Source organism: Coregonus lavaretus (genome assembly GCF_964263955.1).
Source record: "Coregonus lavaretus genome assembly, chromosome: 6".
Lineage (NCBI taxonomy): Eukaryota > Metazoa > Chordata > Actinopteri > Salmoniformes > Salmonidae > Coregonus > Coregonus lavaretus.
Window position 1 is genome coordinate 3,789,958 of NC_139993.1, and position 18,608 is coordinate 3,808,565.

Genomic DNA, 18,608 nt, shown 5'->3' on the forward strand with positions numbered 1-18,608 from the left:
CTTTGTAAAGGGCAAGCTCCTGTCTCTTGCCAAAAATAACTCGCGCCTCCCCTCAGTTATCCTCCAAACGGTTTTCTTTTCTAACACTCCTCTTCAACAATAAGCAACACTGCTTTGAACCTCATCTACCTGGCAGTACAGTTTCACCACAGCAGGTGGGGCCCGATTAAAGGCAGACTATTTTGTCCTCCTCTCCCCTCATCCTTTTCTCCTCCTTTGTGTCCCTCCATCTCTCCCACCTGTTATCCAGTTCCACTCAAAACCACCCTGAACTCAAAGAATTAATACAAAACACCTTTTCTACAGAGCTACGCATAACCCTACTTTTTTTTGTATTTTTCGCGGTTTTTCCAATTCAAAGCTGCTAGAACATGTACTTGTCCATATTCTCTTTAAGCATTTGAATCAAAGTTAATGTTTCTCTCATCTACAAATACAGCGGGTCTAGTTTGTGTGTTAGAACTAGTGGGACAGCTATATGCCATCCAGAAAAGTCAACCTACACTTGTGTCTTCACACACACTCAAACTCACACACAACCTATTGAAGAGTAAGTATAGAAATCATAATACCCGGCTGAATATTGCACTGAACCTTCCACTTCTGAGCCTAGCCATCACTGTGGATGAAACTGGGCCTCTGGGCTTGCCGTAGGGACTCTTCCATTGTCTTAACACTACATGACGTAGCAGGAATCTGCTCCAGTGTGTATCGACTACTCTGTTGTCAGACCCCATAGCTATGACTAGGGCCTGAGCTAGAACTGAACAAGATTATACAGGCGAGCGAGATATGACTAGTGAGTGAGTAGTATTTATGTATGTGTTTAACCACGTAAATGCAGTTACAGTATCACTACTGTACGTCAGTATCTAACGGATGGACAAGTGAACATGCATTCTGGATACAGACTAACCTACAGTATGTGCTGAGGTGTTCACGATAATAATGTACGTGTGCTGATATGACTTCTTATGACGCCTAACTACAGTGTGAAGCACTACGCTCCCCCGTGTCTGTCTGTCCTGATCCAGAATCAATCGATCAATCAATCCACCGAGCCAGTCTGTCTGTCTAGGGTTATAGGCCTACTCCGTGTCTCCAACTCTACGTCCCTCTCCGGGGTCTCCCGGCTGCAGGCTGGGGCGGCTGCAGGATCCAGTGGCTCCGGGGCGGGGCCAGTGGCTGGGGGCTACCTGCTGAAGAGCGAGTGGAGCTGGTGCTGGCTGTAACATTGGCTGCTGCGCGGTGACTCAGTGCGCTCCATCACTGCCTGGAACCAGCCCGACACGTCCACCTCCAGCACCTCATAGCGCCGAATGAAACTGTGCTCCTGGGGGAGGAGGGAGACGGGAGGGAGGGATAACAGTGAGGAAGAGGGGGGAGACAGGCGGGAGGGATAACAGTGAGGGAGAGGGGGAAGACAGGTGGGAGGGATAACAGTGAGAGGGAGGGAGGGATAACAGTGAGGGAGAGGGGGGAGACAGGAGGGAGGGATAACAGTGAGGGAGAGGGGGGAGACAGGAGGGAGGGATAACAGTGAGGGAGAGGGGGGAGACAGGTGGGAGGGATAACAGTGAGGGAGAGGGGGGAGACAGGCGGGAGGGATAACAGTGAGGGAGAGGGGGGAGACAGGAGGGAGGGATAACAGTGAGGGAGAGGGGGAAGACAGGTGGGAGGGATAACAGTGAGAGGGAGGGAGGGATAACAGTGAGGGAGAGGGGGAGACAGGAGGGAGGGATAACAGTGAGGGAGAGGGGGGAGACAGGAGGGAGGGATAACAGTGAGGGAGAGGGGGGAGACAGGAGGGAGGGATAACAGTGAGGGAGAGGGGGGAGACAGGCGGGAGGGATAACAGTGAGGGAGAGGGGGGAGACAGGAGGGAGGGATAACAGTGAGGGAGAGGGGGGAGACAGGCGGGAGGGATAACAGTGAGGGAGAGGGGGGAGACAGGAGGGAGGGATAACAGTGAGGGAGAGGGGGGAGACAGGCGGGAGGGATAACAGTGAGGGAGAGGGGGGAGACAGGCGGGAGGGATAACAGTGAGGGAGAGGGGGGAGACAGGCGGGAGGGATAACAGTGAGGGAGAGGGGGGAGACAGGCGGGAGGGATAACAGTGAGGGAGAGGGGGGAGACAGGCGGGAGGGATAACAGTGAGGGAGAGGGGGGAGACAGGCGGGAGGAATAACAGTGAGGGAGAGGGGGGAGACAGGCGGGAGGGATAACAGTGAGGGAGAGGGGGGAGACAGGCGGGAGGGATAACAGTGAGGGAGAGGGGGGAGACAGGCGGGAGGGATAACAGTGAGGGAGAGGGGGGAGACAGGCGGGAGGAATAACAGTGAGGGAGAGGGGGGAGACAGGCGGGATGGATAACAGTGAGGGAGAGGGGGGAGACAGGCGGGAGGGATAACAGTGAGGGAGAGGGGGGAGACAGGCGGGAGGAATAACAGTGAGGTAGAGGGGGAGACAGGCGGGAGGAATAACAGTGAGGGAGAGGGGGGAAACAGGTGGGAGGGATAACAGTGAGGGAGAGGGGGGAGACAGGCGGGAGGGATAACAGTGAGGGAGAGGGGGGAGACAGGCGGGAGGAATAACAGTGAGGGAGAGGGGGGAGACAGGCGGGAGGAATAACAGTGAGGTAGAGGGGGGAGACAGGCGGGAGGAATAACAGTGAGGTAGAGGGGGGAGAGAGGAGTTAGAACACTGCGTCCATTCCCTTTCTCTCTAATGTACAGATTTTTCTTTCTAATAAACATTTCATTCAGACAATATTATTCTCTTTCTGTCCCTTTCTTGTAATCCCAAATCACGATTTAGAGTGGTGGTGGTGGTGGTTAATTAGTGTGAATAGCTGGAGAGGAGAGACTTACGAGCAGCTTGTGGTATTTTGGCCTTTTTCTGTGATCCTTTGTGAGGCTGTGGAAAGAGGCAGTCAATGACGGAAAAATGTACATAGACAAAGCACTTGATATTACTTAGCAACTGTCCTGTCACAAGAGACTGGTTTTGAGAGCAGTAAGACTTCAAAAATGTATAAACTATCTCAATGAGTCACAATGTGTGTGCGCAGTAAGACTTCAAAAATGTATAAACTATCTCAATGAGTCACAATGTGTGTGCGTTTTGTCTCACCAGTCTTTGACGAAGGACTGGAAGTCAAGGGAGAAGTCCATGCTGAGGGGGAGCGAGGGAGGGTCTTCCTGCAGCACTTTGGTCAGGACCTCAAAGTCTGTCTTGCAGTTCTTATAGGGGAACTGTCCTGTGGCCAGCTCCACCTGCAGGCCGAGATGACACATTACAGCGTTAATCGGTGTTCAAATAGAGAAAGTATGCTATTTGGAGCACAGGGCTGTTGATGTCGTTTTGTGTATATACTTTTTCATAACGACAACAACAAGTTTGATGTTGGACGACAAAATAAAGAAAATTGTCTACAGACGTGTCGATAGACTGACTGTAAACCAGCCTTTACACTCACAACGACAGGTCACTAAGACTAAAGTTATCAAACCTCTTCACTGGTTAGAAATCAACCCTTAGCCCCTAACCTAGACAGTATTTCATGCTCCCTGGATGGGTGTAAACAAAATGGCGGAATGTCCACCTAGACTACCAAAGGGTTTGATGGAGCAATTAATAACACTGCTTACACCCATTTGATCCTTTCAGATGGATGACGGGACATTGAGAAGTGTCAAAGTGTAGAAGGTAGGTAAAGCTCTCAATGTTTGGCCAGGGCCACATACGAAGGCCCAGGACTGACCAAAAGAAGTGCACTTCATAGGGAATAGGGTGTGATGTAGTAGTGTAGGTGTTTTACCAGAGAGATGCCCAGGCTCCAGACGTCTGCTCGGATGTCATAGTCAGGCTTGCTGGGATCTGGAGGGTCTATTCTCTCAGGCTGGGGACACGCAGAGAAACAGGCTTGGGTTAGGGGGAAACAGCATTTATTGTACCAATACACAGGGAAATTAAAAACATTTACAGAGAACAGCAGCATTCAGCATTTTTACGGAGTTATGAGCAACCCAGGTGGAGAAATAGTGGCGCTTTAGCATCAAAATGGCTGCCTTCACTTCGGTAGGCTAATCGTGGTAGGGTATAATGGTGGTGTATGTGTCCACCAAGGTGACTCACAGCCATGTAGGCAGCACAGCCGGCGCTGCGGGTCTTGGCCTTGGAGTCGACGAGGCGTCCGCTGATGCCAAAGTCACACAGCTTGATCTGGCCCTTGTTGTCCAGCAGGATGTTGGAGGGCTTCACGTCCCGGTGGATCACACCGTGTTTCTCCTTCAGGTACAGCAGAGCCGACACGATCTGTAGACACACAGCGGGTACACACTACTACATTGAAGAGAAGGTAAACAACACTTTATGGGATGGGGTCAATTCCATTTTTAACTAAATTCAGGAGATTAACTGAACAAATAGAATCCTAATTGAAAATGAAGGGCAATTTTTTATTCATCATTCGAGTTTCGGTTCAAAGCCTGAATTGAGGGTTTGAGAGAGCAAGAGATAATAGATGAGAGATAGAGAGACTCACTGCCACGGTCATCTTGCCCAGGATGCGTTCAGGGATGGGTCCCTGGATCCTCTTCTTGAGTTTCTCAGCACACGTCCCCATCAGCTCCATGGCGATGAACACATCCGTCTGAGGACCAATCACAGTCAGTCACATAGCATTGGCATTTTAAACAGAAAAGTGAAACTGCTACAAAAAAGAAGCTATTTCTGTCAATCTGAATGAATGTGGTTTAAATGATGTGACATACTAAATTATCTGTGCGTGTGACTCACATTGGTAACTATGGCGCCGTAGCACTGGATGATGTAAGGGCAGTCGTGGCTCTTAAGCACCACATCCAGATCCATCAGAATCCTCTTGTTCTCATCCTTGTTTCCTGTCCGGCGCATTTGCTGGTGACACACACCCACAATAAATCAGTCATCAATATTCAACGTTGATATTTTAGTTGAGGGAAGAGAACTTCAAGCAACCGGATGGCACCACGAATTTACAACTCCGCCCACCCCACACACCTGTCTGCACTTAACCATTGGCCAATCACATACTGCCGGTTTCCCGGACACAGATTAGGACTAATCCTAGACTAAAAAGGAGATTATCCATCGAAAGTGCTTCATAGTCCAATCTGTCTCTGGGTAACCATAGTAACCTACCTCATTCCAGAGTATCAGCTGTTTCCAGCAACTTACCCCCCCTCCCTCCCTCCTCATCCAAACCTATCCTCCCTCACCTCATCCAAACCTATCCTCCCCCCACCTCATCCAAACCTATCCCCCCTCCCACCTCATCCAAACCTATCCCCCCTCCCACCTCATCCAAACCTATCCCCCCCTCCCACCTCATCCAAACATATCCCCCCTCCCACCTCATCCAAACCTATCCTCCCTCACCTCATCCAAACCTATCCTCCCCCCACCTCATCCAAACCTATCCCCCCCTCCCACCTCATCCAAACCTATCCCCCCTCCCACCTCATCCAAACCTATCCCCCCTCCCACCTCATCCAAACCTATTCCCCCTCCCACCTCATCCAAACCTATCCTCGCTCCCACCTCATCCAAACCTATCCCCCCTCCCACCTCATCCAAACCTATCCCCCCTCCCACCTCATCCAAACCTATTCCCCCTCCCACCTCATCCAAACCTATCCCCCCTCCCACCTCATCCAAACCTATCCCCCCTCCCACCTCATCCAAACCTATCCCCCCTCCCACCTCATCCAAACCTATTCCCCCTCCCACCTCATCCAAACCTATCCCCCCTCCCACCTCATCCAAACCTATCCCCCCTCCCACCTCATCCAAACCTATCCTCCCTCACCTCATCCAAACATATCCCCCCTCCCACCTCATCCAAACCTATCCTCCCTCACCTCATCCAAACCTATCCTCCCCCCACCTCATCCAAACCTATCCCCCCTCCCACCTCATCCAAACCTATCCCCCCTCCCACCTCATCCAAACCTATCCTCCCCCCACCTCATCCAAACCTATCCCCCCCTCCCACCTCATCCAAACCTATCCCCCCTCCCACCTCATCCAAACCTATCCCCCCTCCCACCTCATCCAAACCTATTCCCCCTCCCACCTCATCCAAACCTATCCTCCCCTCCCACCTAATCCAAACCTATCCTCGCTCCCACCTCATCCAAACCTATCCTCGCTCCCACCTCATCCAAACCTATCCCCCCTCCCACCTCATCCAAACCTATTCCCCCCTCCCACCTAATCCAAACCTATCCCCCCTCCCACCTAATCCAAACCTATCCCCCCTCCCACCTCATCCAAACCTATCCCCCCCTCCCACCTCATCCAAACCTATTCCCCCCTCATCTATTTAGTCACCAGATGGTGAAGAGAAACTGTATATGATTTAACCATAGAGGTAGGCCTATGTATTTTAAGAACAGAACACACAGATTATAAAGTTTATACCAGCCAGTTAAGGCTGTACAAAACATCGAAATAAACATAATAGCATTCTACATCTTAAATTGCATAGCTATAATATATAATTTACAGCTCCAGTGTCTGCCATTATCCCTGTAGGCCATGTTGTTTGTGCTTGTAACCATGACTGTGTATACCAAGGATAAGCAACCCCCCATAGAGTAGTAGTGACTGACTTCCTAATAGTTAAACAGTTAAGTTAACCCCCATTTAACAGTGCTTAATTTAAACTGTGACGATACACTATAATTACTATCATTGTGTGAGGATAAACAATGGAAGGCAAAACCCAGATAGAAACCAATAGAAAAAAGGACAGCGATACTGAACTGACAAACAGCCCAGGGCTGCCTCCAACAGTTATATCCTCTGGCCAAATCAGCTGCTATGGAATTATGTGTTCTGCCACAGTAGGAAAAACCAATGCTATGGCCTTAACCCAAATAGGCGGCAGTAGAACATCCACACAGCACTTGTATAACAGAATAGGCCTAATGTTTGGAGCTGCTGCCCTCTGGAAGGGGATTAAGGGTCCCACTGTTCAGCAAGAATAGGAGCAAGGCAAGATTTATTCCATCAGGGTGTTGAACAGTGGGACATCGGACAGATGCAGACCCAATACACGGTCGGACAGCAGGCCGCAGAGACTTTGAATATGTGAAAATGTAAATGGATACTTGTGTAATACCTTTCCATTTTTCTGTACTGCATGTAATATATTGTGTTGTGTTTGTATGCGGACATCACAAAATGAATTTCCATGTAAACCGACAATAAAGTATATTGTATTGTAAGTGTCAAACTGCAACAAGACAATGCATCCTGGACAACAGAATCAGAGCGGAGGCAGGAGGGACAGACTTTTCATCCTCAAGAGATGAGGTGCTAGTAGTAAATGTGAAGTGGCCCCCTTCCATACAACATAAAGCGCTTCCAGACTGCCTGTTTAAATGCAATACATTACTATTACCGTTGACTTAATGCCAACAAGCTGTGGTTGGAGGTGGACGAGGCTTACTTTGACGGCGATGACGTGGCCCGTCTTCTTGAAGCGCACTTTGAACACCTGACCGCACGTGCCGCTGCCGATCTCCCCCTCGCTGATCAGGTCACTGACCTCGGCTGGGTACCGCTGAGGAGGGGAACAGGTGACGAGTCACAACATGTCAATTACAAACAAACGGGGCACATGTAGCATGATGTACTACAGTACCCATAATGCTCTGTGTATGATATCCGGTTATAATAGTGTCCCGACTCTTTGTCAATACAGCACATTATTTCAATGAGTAGAGAGAATTACAAAAAGAAATCACTTTAGGCAATGATATTGTCTCTTACCTGGCCGTCGATCTTCAGGTAGCCTGTCTGTTTCATGATCTCCTGCAGCTTCTGGTCTATCTCTGCACTAAGGGGACACGGCACAGACACACAATAAGGTTAGGTGTGTCATTTGACACGTGTGTGAGAATGAAAGCGTTTGAGACTTTCTGTACGCCTTTCCAGAACATGAATGCTCTGTGTGCATGTGTATCCATTTGTGTGCGCGTATGCTCCGTGTATGCGTGTTTGTCGTACTTCTCCAGGCTCTTCACCAGGCCATACTGCGGCGGGGGCAGGTTGAGCATGTGTCGCGGGCGGCTGGGGTAAGAGTGGTGCTGGGGCGAGCTCTCAGAGGACGAGGAGCGACTCCCCCCTCCGTCGTTAGCCAGGGGCAGCTGAAGAGCTGGGGGGAGGAGGAGAGGATTATAAAGAAGGGACGGTAAAAGAAGAAGACTGTGGCTGTCCTTTATTAGCCTGGATGCTAGTCTGTTTTAGCTTTAGTCTGTGCTAGTGCTAGTCTGGTTTCTGCTTTAGTCTGTGCTAGTCTGGTTTCTGCTTTAGGAAACTCGTCGTTGTCAGAAACAGACAGGCTAGTGTTACTATAATCAATTATACTCTTCTTTCCTCATCGCTCTTCTTGATGTTCATTGATCTTACAGCATTGAATAGAGGGTAGTGCTGTAGTGGAAATCTATCTAGCTCTTTGACCCGACAGTGACACAGAGAAAGACCTAAGGAAAGGAAGCCAAATAGCATTGGAGTACTGGGATTATATTAACTCCCTGTCACTGAAGGGCTATTCAAAACACACTGACAGTTACAGGTCTACAGTGCATTCGGAAAGTGTTCAGTGTACATTTTGTTACAGCCTTATTCTAAAATTGATTAAATTATTATTTTTCCTTCATCAATCTACACACAATACCCCATAATGACAAAGTGAAAACAGGTTTTTAGAAATGTTTAGAAATGTATAAAAAATTAAAAACAGAAATACCTTATTTACCTAAGTATTCAGACCCTTTGCTATGAGACTCGAAATTGAGCTCAGGTGCATCCTGTTTCCATTGATCATCCTTGAGATGTTTCTACAACTTGATTGGAGTCCACCTGTGGTAAATTCAATTGATTGGAAATGATTTGGAAAGGCACACACCTGTCTATATAAAAGGTCCCACAGTTGACAGTGCATGTCAGAGCAAAAACCAAGTAATGAGGTCGAAGGAATTGTCCGCAGAGCTCCGAGACAGGATTGTGTCGAGGCACAGATTTGGGGAAGGGTACCAAAAAATGTCTGCAGCATTGAAGGTCCCCAAGAACACAGTGGCCTCCATCATTCTTAAATGGAAGAAGTTTGGAACCACCAAGACTCTTCCTAGAGCTGGCCGCCTGGCCAAACTGAGCAATCAGTGGAGAAGGGCCTTGGTCAGGGAGGTGACCAAGAACCCGATGGTCACTCTGACAGAGTTCCTCTGTGGAGATGGGAGAACCTTCCAGAAGGACAACCATTTCTGCAGCACTCCACCAATCAGGACTTTATTGTAGAGTGGCCAGACTGAAGCCACTCCTCAGTAAAAGGCACATGACAGCACACTTGGAGTTTACCAAAAGGCACCTAAAGGACTCTCAGACCATGAGAAACAAGATTCTCTGGTCTGATGAAACCAAGATTGAACTCTTTGGCCTGAATGCCAAGCGTCATGCCTGGAGGAAACCTAGCACCATCCCAACGGTGAAGCATGGTGGTGGCAGCATCATGCTGTGTGGATGTTTTTCAGCGGCAGGGACACTAGTCAGGATTGAGGGAAAGATGAACGGAGCAAAGTACAGAGAGATCCTTGATGAAAACCTGCTCCAGAGCTCTCAGGACCTCAGACTGGGGAGGTTCACCTTCCAACGGGACAACAACCCAGTGGCCCAGCCAGAGCCCGGACTTGAACCCGATCTAACATCTCTGGAGAGACCTGAAAATAGCTTTGCAGTGACGCTCCCCATCCAACCTAACAGAGCTTGAAAGGATCTGCAGAGAAGAATGGGAGAAACTCCCCAAGTACAGGTGTGCCAAGCTTGTCGTGTCATACCCAAGAAGACTCAAGGCTGTAATCGCTGCCAAAGGTGCTTCAACAAAGTACTGAGTAAATTGTCTGAATACTTATGTAAACTGTGATATTTCTGTTTTTTTATTATTATTTATAAATATTTCTAAAAACCTGTTTTTGCTTTGTCATTATGGGGTACTGTGTGTAGATTGATGAAGAAAAAAAACTATTATACATTTTAGAATAAGGCTGTAACGTAACAAAATGTGGAAAAAGTGAAGGGGTCTGAATACTTTCCGAATGCACTGTATATGTTGGCTTATAACATTCGGTGACATTCTACTTCATGGTCTCACCGATTGCCTCTCAGTTTGTACACATTTTGTGTGCATCCCCTATGGGCCCTGGTCAAAAGCAGTGCACTATAAGGGGAGAAAAGGGTACCATTTGGGACTCCCCCATGTTTCTATTCAGACTTCGAAAGGAGTGAATGAAAGCAGTCCATGCTCAATTTGACCTTGACGGACAGAGAGCAGGCCAGTGTAAGTAGAACGATTTCAGTTCCGTCTCCAACAGAGGTTGGCTGTGAATGTCTATAGACCACAATACGAACACTTCGACAAGACATTCCTCAAGTATTAACAATAGCAAGACAACCCGTTACCTGTATATTAGCAAAGCATAGGTAAACAACTTCAATTGAACTTGAAGGCTTGCTTAGTCAATCCATTTTTACTACTTCATTTGACACAAAGGCAAAAAGTGTTATTGTTCAAGGAGACGGCACTTCACAGGCAGATAGACAGGGTGAGCACTGAGCAGTGGAGACCAGCTATGAGAGTAGTGTTAGCTTTGACCCGCCATGCAAACAGACCATGGGTTCAGACTGCTGCTCAGTCAGTAGCTAGCTAGCAGCACCAAACGGAGTGGACCCTCTGCTGTATAACATTGGAGCTTTCTCAGTGAACTCTGACCTCTGTGAGACCACCCTGAAAAGGACATTGAGAGGACTCCAAAATCCCCCCCACCCCCAAAACCATCAGTTCAGACCGTTCTCAATTTATTTTCTTCAGATGAAATCAACAAATGTCATATGGTGTGTTTTAGACGCTGTGTGTGAAGAGTGCCCCATTCCTCATCTGTGAGTGGGGATGTTTTGCAAAGCGCACATTTGGAGCCCTTGGTTTGTGTAAGGTTTTCAAAGCAACGAGGCAGTGTTGAACAGTTCTATAAAATGCCTTTTCAAGAGAAAAATGCACCAACGCCAGGCAGTAGCTTTTATCCCTGGTTCAATCACCTGCAGCCAGGACCTGCTCCCTGGAGAGAATCGGTTAGTGGGGGTTAGTAGTAGACTCAGGCAATTTTTGGTTTGACAAAGACCAGAAAGTCCTCCACACAGCTGGATCCAGACAAACACACATCAGCCACTTAGGCACTGCTGGCAATTCACAATGCCACTGCCAGGATGCCAGGAGCGCACAAAGAACACTAGCTGTCCCTGAGAAAGAGAGAGAGCATGGAAGAAACAGACAGACAGACGCACAACAGGACAGACAGAAATGGACCTGTCAGACAGCCTGAACTGCAGAGCAAAGAGAACGCCAGCTTGGACACAGACATAGGCCCAGCCTGGATGGAAGACATGACAGACAGACAGACTGAAGGACAAGATTTCAGACGTGAAAGGAGAAAGAGAAGAGGTGGTCAGGTTTGGCCACAGCAGCACTCCTGCAGACCAACCGGTGGTGGGAAGCTGGATTAGACTGTGTAATAAAAACCGTGCCGTGCAGGAAGCCACATGCACCGTGTCTCTGCATCCAGCAAAACGGGGGTTAATAATATCCTCACACACACACGCAGACCCAGGCATACACACGCACTGCCCTGCCACTGGCACATGGAGAAGAAGGGATGGGATGGAAAGATGGAGGGAGAATGAGATTAGAGGGGAGGTGAGAGTAGCGACCAACTGGGGATACAGTGCAAATGGCCACCTAAAAAAAATGCCTCTTGGCTTCCACACTTTCAGAATAGTCTTACAATATTTTTGGTGTGCTGTGTACCATTGTGTGCTAAATATCTGAAATTATCGCTTTTACACAACAATAGCCTTAGCCAATGTATTCTCCTCTCACAAAATATGTGTAATAGGCTATGTGTTGTGTACCGCAATTCATTTAGGCCTTCATTCAAATCTAAGGAGAAGTTATCAGTGTTGGTAAGGTATCATTCAGGCCAGTCATTCAGGTTTGGCGAAACCATCTGAAGAATGTATGAAGTTGCTAGCTTCTGTACGTTCTGTTCTGAGCTACTGAGGGTGAAATATTCCCTTGCTGTTGAATAGGAGTGACATGGAGATAGGGAGAGAGAGCAGAGCAAAGGAGAGGGATAAAGAACGGATTGTGAGAAAGAGAGGGATGGATGGAGGGTGCAGTGGCAGAGAGAGAGCGATGATTGAATGATACCTGCACGCTGGGAAGGAGCTGGAGCAGGACTGAGCTGGATCACGATGACTGGACAGAGGAGAGAAAATACACACGTGCACATTACTGCACTGTTCACTGCCACGTACTCACTCACACATACCCTGTCTAACACCCACAGAGACTCACCAATAAACTACCATACACACACGCCAATGAACTACAACCCCCATACTAACACACACACAGAACAAAATGAAGGAAGGTTCAATAGATCAGAGCACCTCAGATAGTCCCGTGTAGCTCAGTTGGTAGAGCATGGCGCTTGCAACGCCAGGGTTGTGGGTTCGATTCCCACGGGGGACCAGTATGAAAATGTATGCACTCACTAACTGTAAGTCGCTCTGGATAAGAGCGTCTGCTAAAATGACTAAAACATAAAACAAAACATATGCTGTGTGCAAAAATTAAAAAAAACACCTCAAATGCTGAGCTCGTCAAAGATAAGAGGGTTGCATTACCTCTATACCATCTTTGCTTTCCTATGCCTTTAGATTTCCAATGAGGCTGGTTGTAAATCAAACACCACTGGATCATTCATGCTGTCAGATTTGGTGGGGGAAATAAGTGATAAGAAAACGCATCAAATACCTTGATTGAAAAGTATTGGAATTTACCTCAGGGCGATCACACCACTATCACCATAGGGTTGAGTACCCCTACCACCACATTACACTGAATGTGGCTGCCATTGAAATGGTGCAGGATGAAGTTCACCCATAAGCATTGGGCAGGAGCCCAGCCTGTTTGACCTTCATATCGGCTGTAACTGATCCTAAATCGGGTCTGTTGGGATAAATTCCACATGGTGCATTTTGGTGGCTTGGCTGGCAAAGTCTCTAGCTAGCCAGCTATATTATGTCCACACATTCTGCCAGAGGTGTTCGTCTACATTATGACCAAAACGTTATCTGCCAAAGATGTTCAAGACTGCCTCATCCTAAATAAAGAAATATCCATCATGCCCAAAATATGAGAACTGCATTAATGCAAAACAAATCACGGGCTTACCAGACATATGGAATTGGTTGAGAAAATGGAAACACCGAAAAGATAGCAGCTGTTGTTTAGTGTTGTAGTTACTAACAACACCATATTCGTGCAATTTCTGATTTGACAAGAACCACTTTTAGGGGTAACTTGCTATCTTGAACGTTAGCTGGCAAGTTTGTTCACGTAACTAGCTGGCAAGCTGCGTTAGCTCGAAAAGCTAACGTTAGCTTAGCTAGCTGGCTAACATTGACTCGGTCAAAATCATATTGGAAGTTTCGCTAGAAATGTATATACACAAGCCATATCTGCACAATAAACCATATTAGACCAGATATACATATGTTAAATACTGATAGAAATCCAATTGTTTCGTGTGGAGAAATTAACACAACAACAAATTGACTGACGGATGGATGATGGGGCCTGCTAGAGCTAACTTAGCTAGCTTGCTGCTAGCCAGCAGTTGCCAGGACAGAATCAAAACACAGTTCGGGACGTGGCTTTAAATTGAGTTGTTTCTGTTACAACGTTGGACTGATATCAAATGCTGGTTTACAATGTTTCAAAATCTTTATGTGATATGTTATATACATGCACACGCATGACACCTCTGGGCAGGGCAACGTCCCGAGTTGGGGTATTTGTTTATCCATTTAGCCTGTTAGCTATCAGCAGCAGCATATCCCTATTACACCCCCTCTCTCCTGCCCTCACTCTGCCTCTCCTTTCACTTATTTTCCCTGTCCTCTCTCCGTTACCGACTCCCCCACCTACTCACTTGGCCTCGGACGTGAACGTTGTGGACTCATGTCGATATTGAGGTCAATTCTTCTACGAGCTTCTTTATTTTCTTGCTTTAGTTTCTCCTCGATTCGGGAGAGTCTCTGTTCCAGCGACGACATCTTGAAAAATGTAGCGCTATCGAAGATTATCTATTATATTGACAAGATAGCCGAGTGACCGCTCTAACGATGGAAATACATGTCCTCAATGATTGAAGGCAGGAACGATCAGGTGGGACCATTCTATCCAATGAGAGGGCAAATACGAGTGTGAACATGCACAACTAAGTAGTTTTTCTCAAAGTTGCCAGAATGCAACGTGTATCCACTTATATCAATACATTTGTAATAGCCTAAACATTACGAAACTTCTATTCGATCAAATAAGCATAACGTAATTCAACTTCCGACACGCTCATATACCTCCGTACAAAAAAGGGCTTATTTCACGCGAACAGATTGGAGTAAATCCTCTCGCTTCGCCTCTTCCTCTCTGGCACCATCGAGCGTAACCAGCTAGCTCTAGACTCCCTCTCTGGTGGACTATGCAGGCAGGGACGGCTGATGTCCCAATGTCCTGCGTGAAACATTCTCAGGTCATACATTTCAACAGGAAATTGGCTTGCTTGCATGTTTGGAATAGCATGTTGTAAAACTTGCTGTCAAACTTTGGGGCCATATAATAATAATAATAATATGCTATTTAGCAGACGCTTTAATCCAAAGCGATTTACAGTCATGCGTGCATACATTTTTTGTGTATGGGTGGTCCCGGGGATCGAACCCACTACCTTGGCGTTACAAGCGCCGTGCTCTACCAGTTGAGCTACAGAGGACTAAAGTATGCATGTCAATTGATCATGAAAATATTAATACTATTTTCCCAAATTAGCATAGTCCTGCAATTTACTTCTTAGATCCTCACACAGTCCCATTCAAAACATAGAAATAAAACTGCATTTTGAGTGATTTATTATAATGTGTTTTGTGGATGAGAGGACTTGAGTTGATACTTTCAGGATATTCTTCATGAGTTTACATGGTAGAGCTTGTCTAAAAATTACTTTGGTTTTATGACCATCTTACTTGTGAAGAAGATACAGTATTGCATTAATAGCAGGGAGGTGACAGAGAATGGTCTGATGATGAGACACCCAATCAAACACAGTAAACCGTATACACAGGTTTTTTCACCAGATTTTCTTTATAAATAACTCATCTCATACTTTCACTTCCTTTTGTATAGTCCTACACAAGATAAGTAGTCTGCAGCCAGACAAACATGATTCACAACACACCCCCATACACAAAGACAAGGGAGGTACAGTTTGATTTCTATTGACTTCTGCAGATGAGCATGTGTTGTAGTTGGAGGATGAAGCTGCCTCTAAGTTCTGATCTAAGGTCAGTTTTCTTTTCACTTCCTAATGGATGAGGTTAGAATAAACTGATCCTAGACCCATTCTTAATGGTCACTTCAACCTGGAGAAGCATTGTGCATGATTCATTGCTTGGATGTGTTTCCTTCCGCTTCATGCCACTGATTGAATTTGAGTGTCTTGAGCATTAAAGTCTCTCAGTGTGTGTGTATGTGTGTGTACACATTTGTGTGGGTGTACGTTCGTGTGAATATTTAAGTGTTTGGAACGAGACTAGCATCCTTCAGCCTTTTTGTGTGTGTGTTCAAATATGACCAAATGGCACAGGTGTAGACTGTCCCATCATGACACACCCTTATATAAAATTCACAGACTGGACCAATTAAAAGGCAACAGGATAAATTCAATAACGCTCTCTGTTGCTTTTCTCAACAACATCATCATTATCAACCAAAAACAGAACCAAAAGCATTGTCGTCCTACATTTTTTAAAATCCCATAAAAAAAGAACATTTTAAAGAATGTTATAAGGGCAACAACAGCCCATTGTGATCTGGTTGGATCAGAATTGACCGTTCCTCACAAGCAGTGGTTCTTTACCCCTTTTGTTGACACAAGACTAGCATTGGGTAACTTGATGGGTGATCGTTCACAACACTGTAACAATGTAGAGTACATATATAGATGATTCTACACACTGTTGATTCAACTTCCTCCAAGCGACCATTTTGATAGGCAGATGGAGGTACTTCCTTTTCTCCTCTTAGCATTTATGTAAAACATTATCACCCTTATTAAGGACCACAGTTGGTTACTAAGGACCACAAAATAACAAAATGAAATGCATTTCTATAGATCCCAGTAGAAATGTAAGGCATCATTTCAAGCCATGCACCACACCCTCTCCCAAATATTATTTTTGTTTCGTCACAGTATGAAGGAACCAGGGTTGGGGTCCATTCCATTTCAATTCAGGAAATAAACTGAAATTCCAATTCCAATTGACTTCCTGAATTGACTGAATTGAAATGGACCCCAACCCTGAAAGTTACATGGAGATCCTCCTCTATCCTCAGAGCAGACTACAACACTGGCACAAAGGAGGATGGAACTGGAAGGCAAAGTTAAAGGGGTTGACTGTGTAGTAGAAGTTACACATGTTATGACAAGTTATTGTAAGGACACAGCCATTGGAGTGTTCTAGATAGGGAGGAGGTGGCACAAGCTTAGCGGGCGTCACAGTTTATATAGAAAAAACAAAAAACATTTGGAAACCATAGTCATTGGTGTCTCTCATCGTAACAGAACTTAATTTCCCATCAACCACTTGTCCTCTTGACGGGCTCCTTCTCACAGTTGTGTGAGATGCTGCTGCAGTGTAAAAAAACCCACAGCCACAGAGTGTACATAGCAACACAGTCACAGGGTCTTGGCCTGGGTCTGCATTAATCTCCAATAGTTCATATCCCCCCACACAGACAGACATAGACTACACTACAGACCGACCCTTCTCAGTTTCTCACATCACATTCACAGTGTGGTGGATGCAGCAGACCACCCTTGCAGACTGCCGTGACCCCATGACCCTCATATGACGATGTGATAGAGGTCACGACCTCTCGACCCCTAGCAGAGGTCGGAGACGTAGTCGAAGTCGCAGAAGCTGTCCTGGTCTTTGCGGGAGAGCGTGCGGGGCTCGCGCGGCGGCGTCAGGGCGGGAGGCTCGGCGGTGAACTCCTCGTCGAAGTTGCTGACGTCCTCCCGGCCCTTGATGGAGGGAACGAAGGGAGGAGGAAGCTTCCTCTGTAGCAGGGCCTCCCAATCCAGACCCTGGAGGAGAGAGAGAGAGGGAGAGAGCGAGAGAGGGAGAGAGAGAGATAGGAGAGAGAAAAAGAGGGTTAACAAAAAGCAAAATCATGGTGGAAAAATGTGTGGGATGAAAATAAATGGAAAAAGATAAATGTGGTGCCATGGATTTCTGACTCACCCTGAAGAAAGGCTGTTTCTTTATCTCCTCAGCATCTTTCTCACCAGAGCCTAACCTTCTCTCTGGGTTCCTCCTCAACAGCTGTTCATGACACACACACACACACACACACACACACACACACACACACACACACACACACACACACACACACACAACAATCACATGAATATTGATAGCCATTATAGAAGTCAAATTACCAGCTGTTATACTAAACTTGCTAATGAGAGAGTTATGGGGGTTATTGGGAGAGAGAGAGTCTTATCAGAACTGCTGTTTCCAGGTAAACAAAATCATGAATTAAAGAGACAACAACTACAACATTAACATTATTACTGGACAAATCTGTGAGGTGCCACAGACCATGGAGCTATGGTGTGTGTGTTTGAGTGTGTGTGTGTGGTCACTTACCCTCCTCATGATGGCAATGGCCTCTGTGGAGAGGAATCGTGGGTAGCGCACCTCGTCATTCACGATGCTGTCAAACACCTCCTCCTCATCGTCACCAGGGAAGGGCGACTAGCAGAGAAATACACTCAGACAGTTGAGTGGGAAACCCGTTTATAAATACCAGACCTCACAATATAGACACAAACCAGATGGTGCAAACCCAAGGGGATGTGTCTCATCACGGAAAATATAGTACATTTCTGTTCACTGTAAAATGTTACCAAGTGATGTTCATTGAAGATGTCTACTCAAATAAAGAGTGAATAGATCTTTTCTGTCCTTCCATAGCTATATTTTGTCCAGCTCTTGTATTTCCGATGATGTCTCACCTCTCCCACCAGCATCTCATAGATCAGGACCCCCAGGCCCCACCAGTCTACTGCTCTGGTGTAGGACGTGTCTGTCAGGACCTCAGGGGCCAGGAACTCTGGAGTCCCACAGAACGTACTGGTCCTGTCCCCATAGCCCATCCCTATTAAGGGGGAGGGAGAGATCATTTTACATATTTAGCAGACACTCTTATCCAGAGCGACTTACAGTTAGTGAGTGCATACATTATTTGTAGTATTTTTTTTCATACTGGCCCCCCGTGGGAATCAAACCCACAACCCTGGCGTTGCAAACGCCATGCTCTACCAACTGAGCTACATCCCTGCCGGCCATTCCCTCCCAATTGTGCGCCGCCCCATGGG

At 46.7% G+C, this 18,608-nt stretch overlaps 2 protein-coding genes across 3 annotated transcripts; both read right to left on the reverse strand.

The window, feature by feature from the left end:
• Positions 1-218: 218 nt before the first annotated feature.
• On the reverse strand, positions 219-14,624 carry LOC311131617 (dual specificity mitogen-activated protein kinase kinase 7-like). 2 transcript variants are annotated; one of them, XM_084164684.1, is made up of 12 exons: positions 14,097-14,624; positions 12,308-12,355; positions 8,059-8,206; positions 7,822-7,888; positions 7,499-7,612; positions 4,801-4,920; positions 4,547-4,654; positions 4,138-4,317; positions 3,821-3,901; positions 3,133-3,275; positions 2,871-2,916; positions 219-1,333 (listed from the first exon to the last, which is right to left on the reverse strand). In XM_084164684.1, the coding sequence occupies exons 1-12, from the start codon at positions 14,218-14,220 to the stop codon at positions 1,193-1,195; spliced, it is 1,320 nt and encodes a 439-aa protein (XP_084020810.1). In that variant the 5' UTR covers positions 14,221-14,624; the 3' UTR covers positions 219-1,192. The 2 variants fall into 2 exon arrangements, with proteins under 2 accessions (XP_084020810.1, XP_084020811.1); XM_084164685.1 differs by lacking the exon at positions 12,308-12,355 and having other exon boundaries at positions 14,097-14,209.
• A 667-nt stretch (positions 14,625-15,291) lies between these two features.
• Positions 15,292-18,386, reverse strand: LOC311131479 (serine/threonine-protein kinase N2-like; the record flags this gene model as incomplete). The annotated part of the gene is made up of 4 exons (XM_084164500.1): positions 15,292-17,309; positions 17,467-17,547; positions 17,878-17,985; positions 18,246-18,386. 4 exons carry the CDS (start codon positions 18,384-18,386, stop codon positions 17,106-17,108), a joined length of 534 nt encoding a protein of 177 aa, XP_084020626.1. The 3' UTR covers positions 15,292-17,105.
• Positions 18,387-18,608: the final 222 nt, after the last annotated feature.

What these genes read in the sequence shown, in the direction of transcription:
- LOC311131617 (XM_084164684.1), bottom strand. Translation starts at nt 14,220, where the DNA reads ATGTCGTCGCTGGAACAGAGACTCTCCCGAATCGAGGAGAAACTAAAG. An exon ending in AGCTCCTTCCCAGCGTGCAG is followed by an intron (nt 8,207 to 12,307) that starts GTATCATTCAAT and finishes TCCTCCCCCCAG; the next exon opens with CTCTTCAGCTGCCCCTGGCT. An exon ending in GGAGCCTGGGCATCTCTCTG is followed by an intron (nt 3,276 to 3,820) that starts GTAAAACACCTA and finishes CTCGGCCTGCAG; the next exon opens with GTGGAGCTGGCCACAGGACA.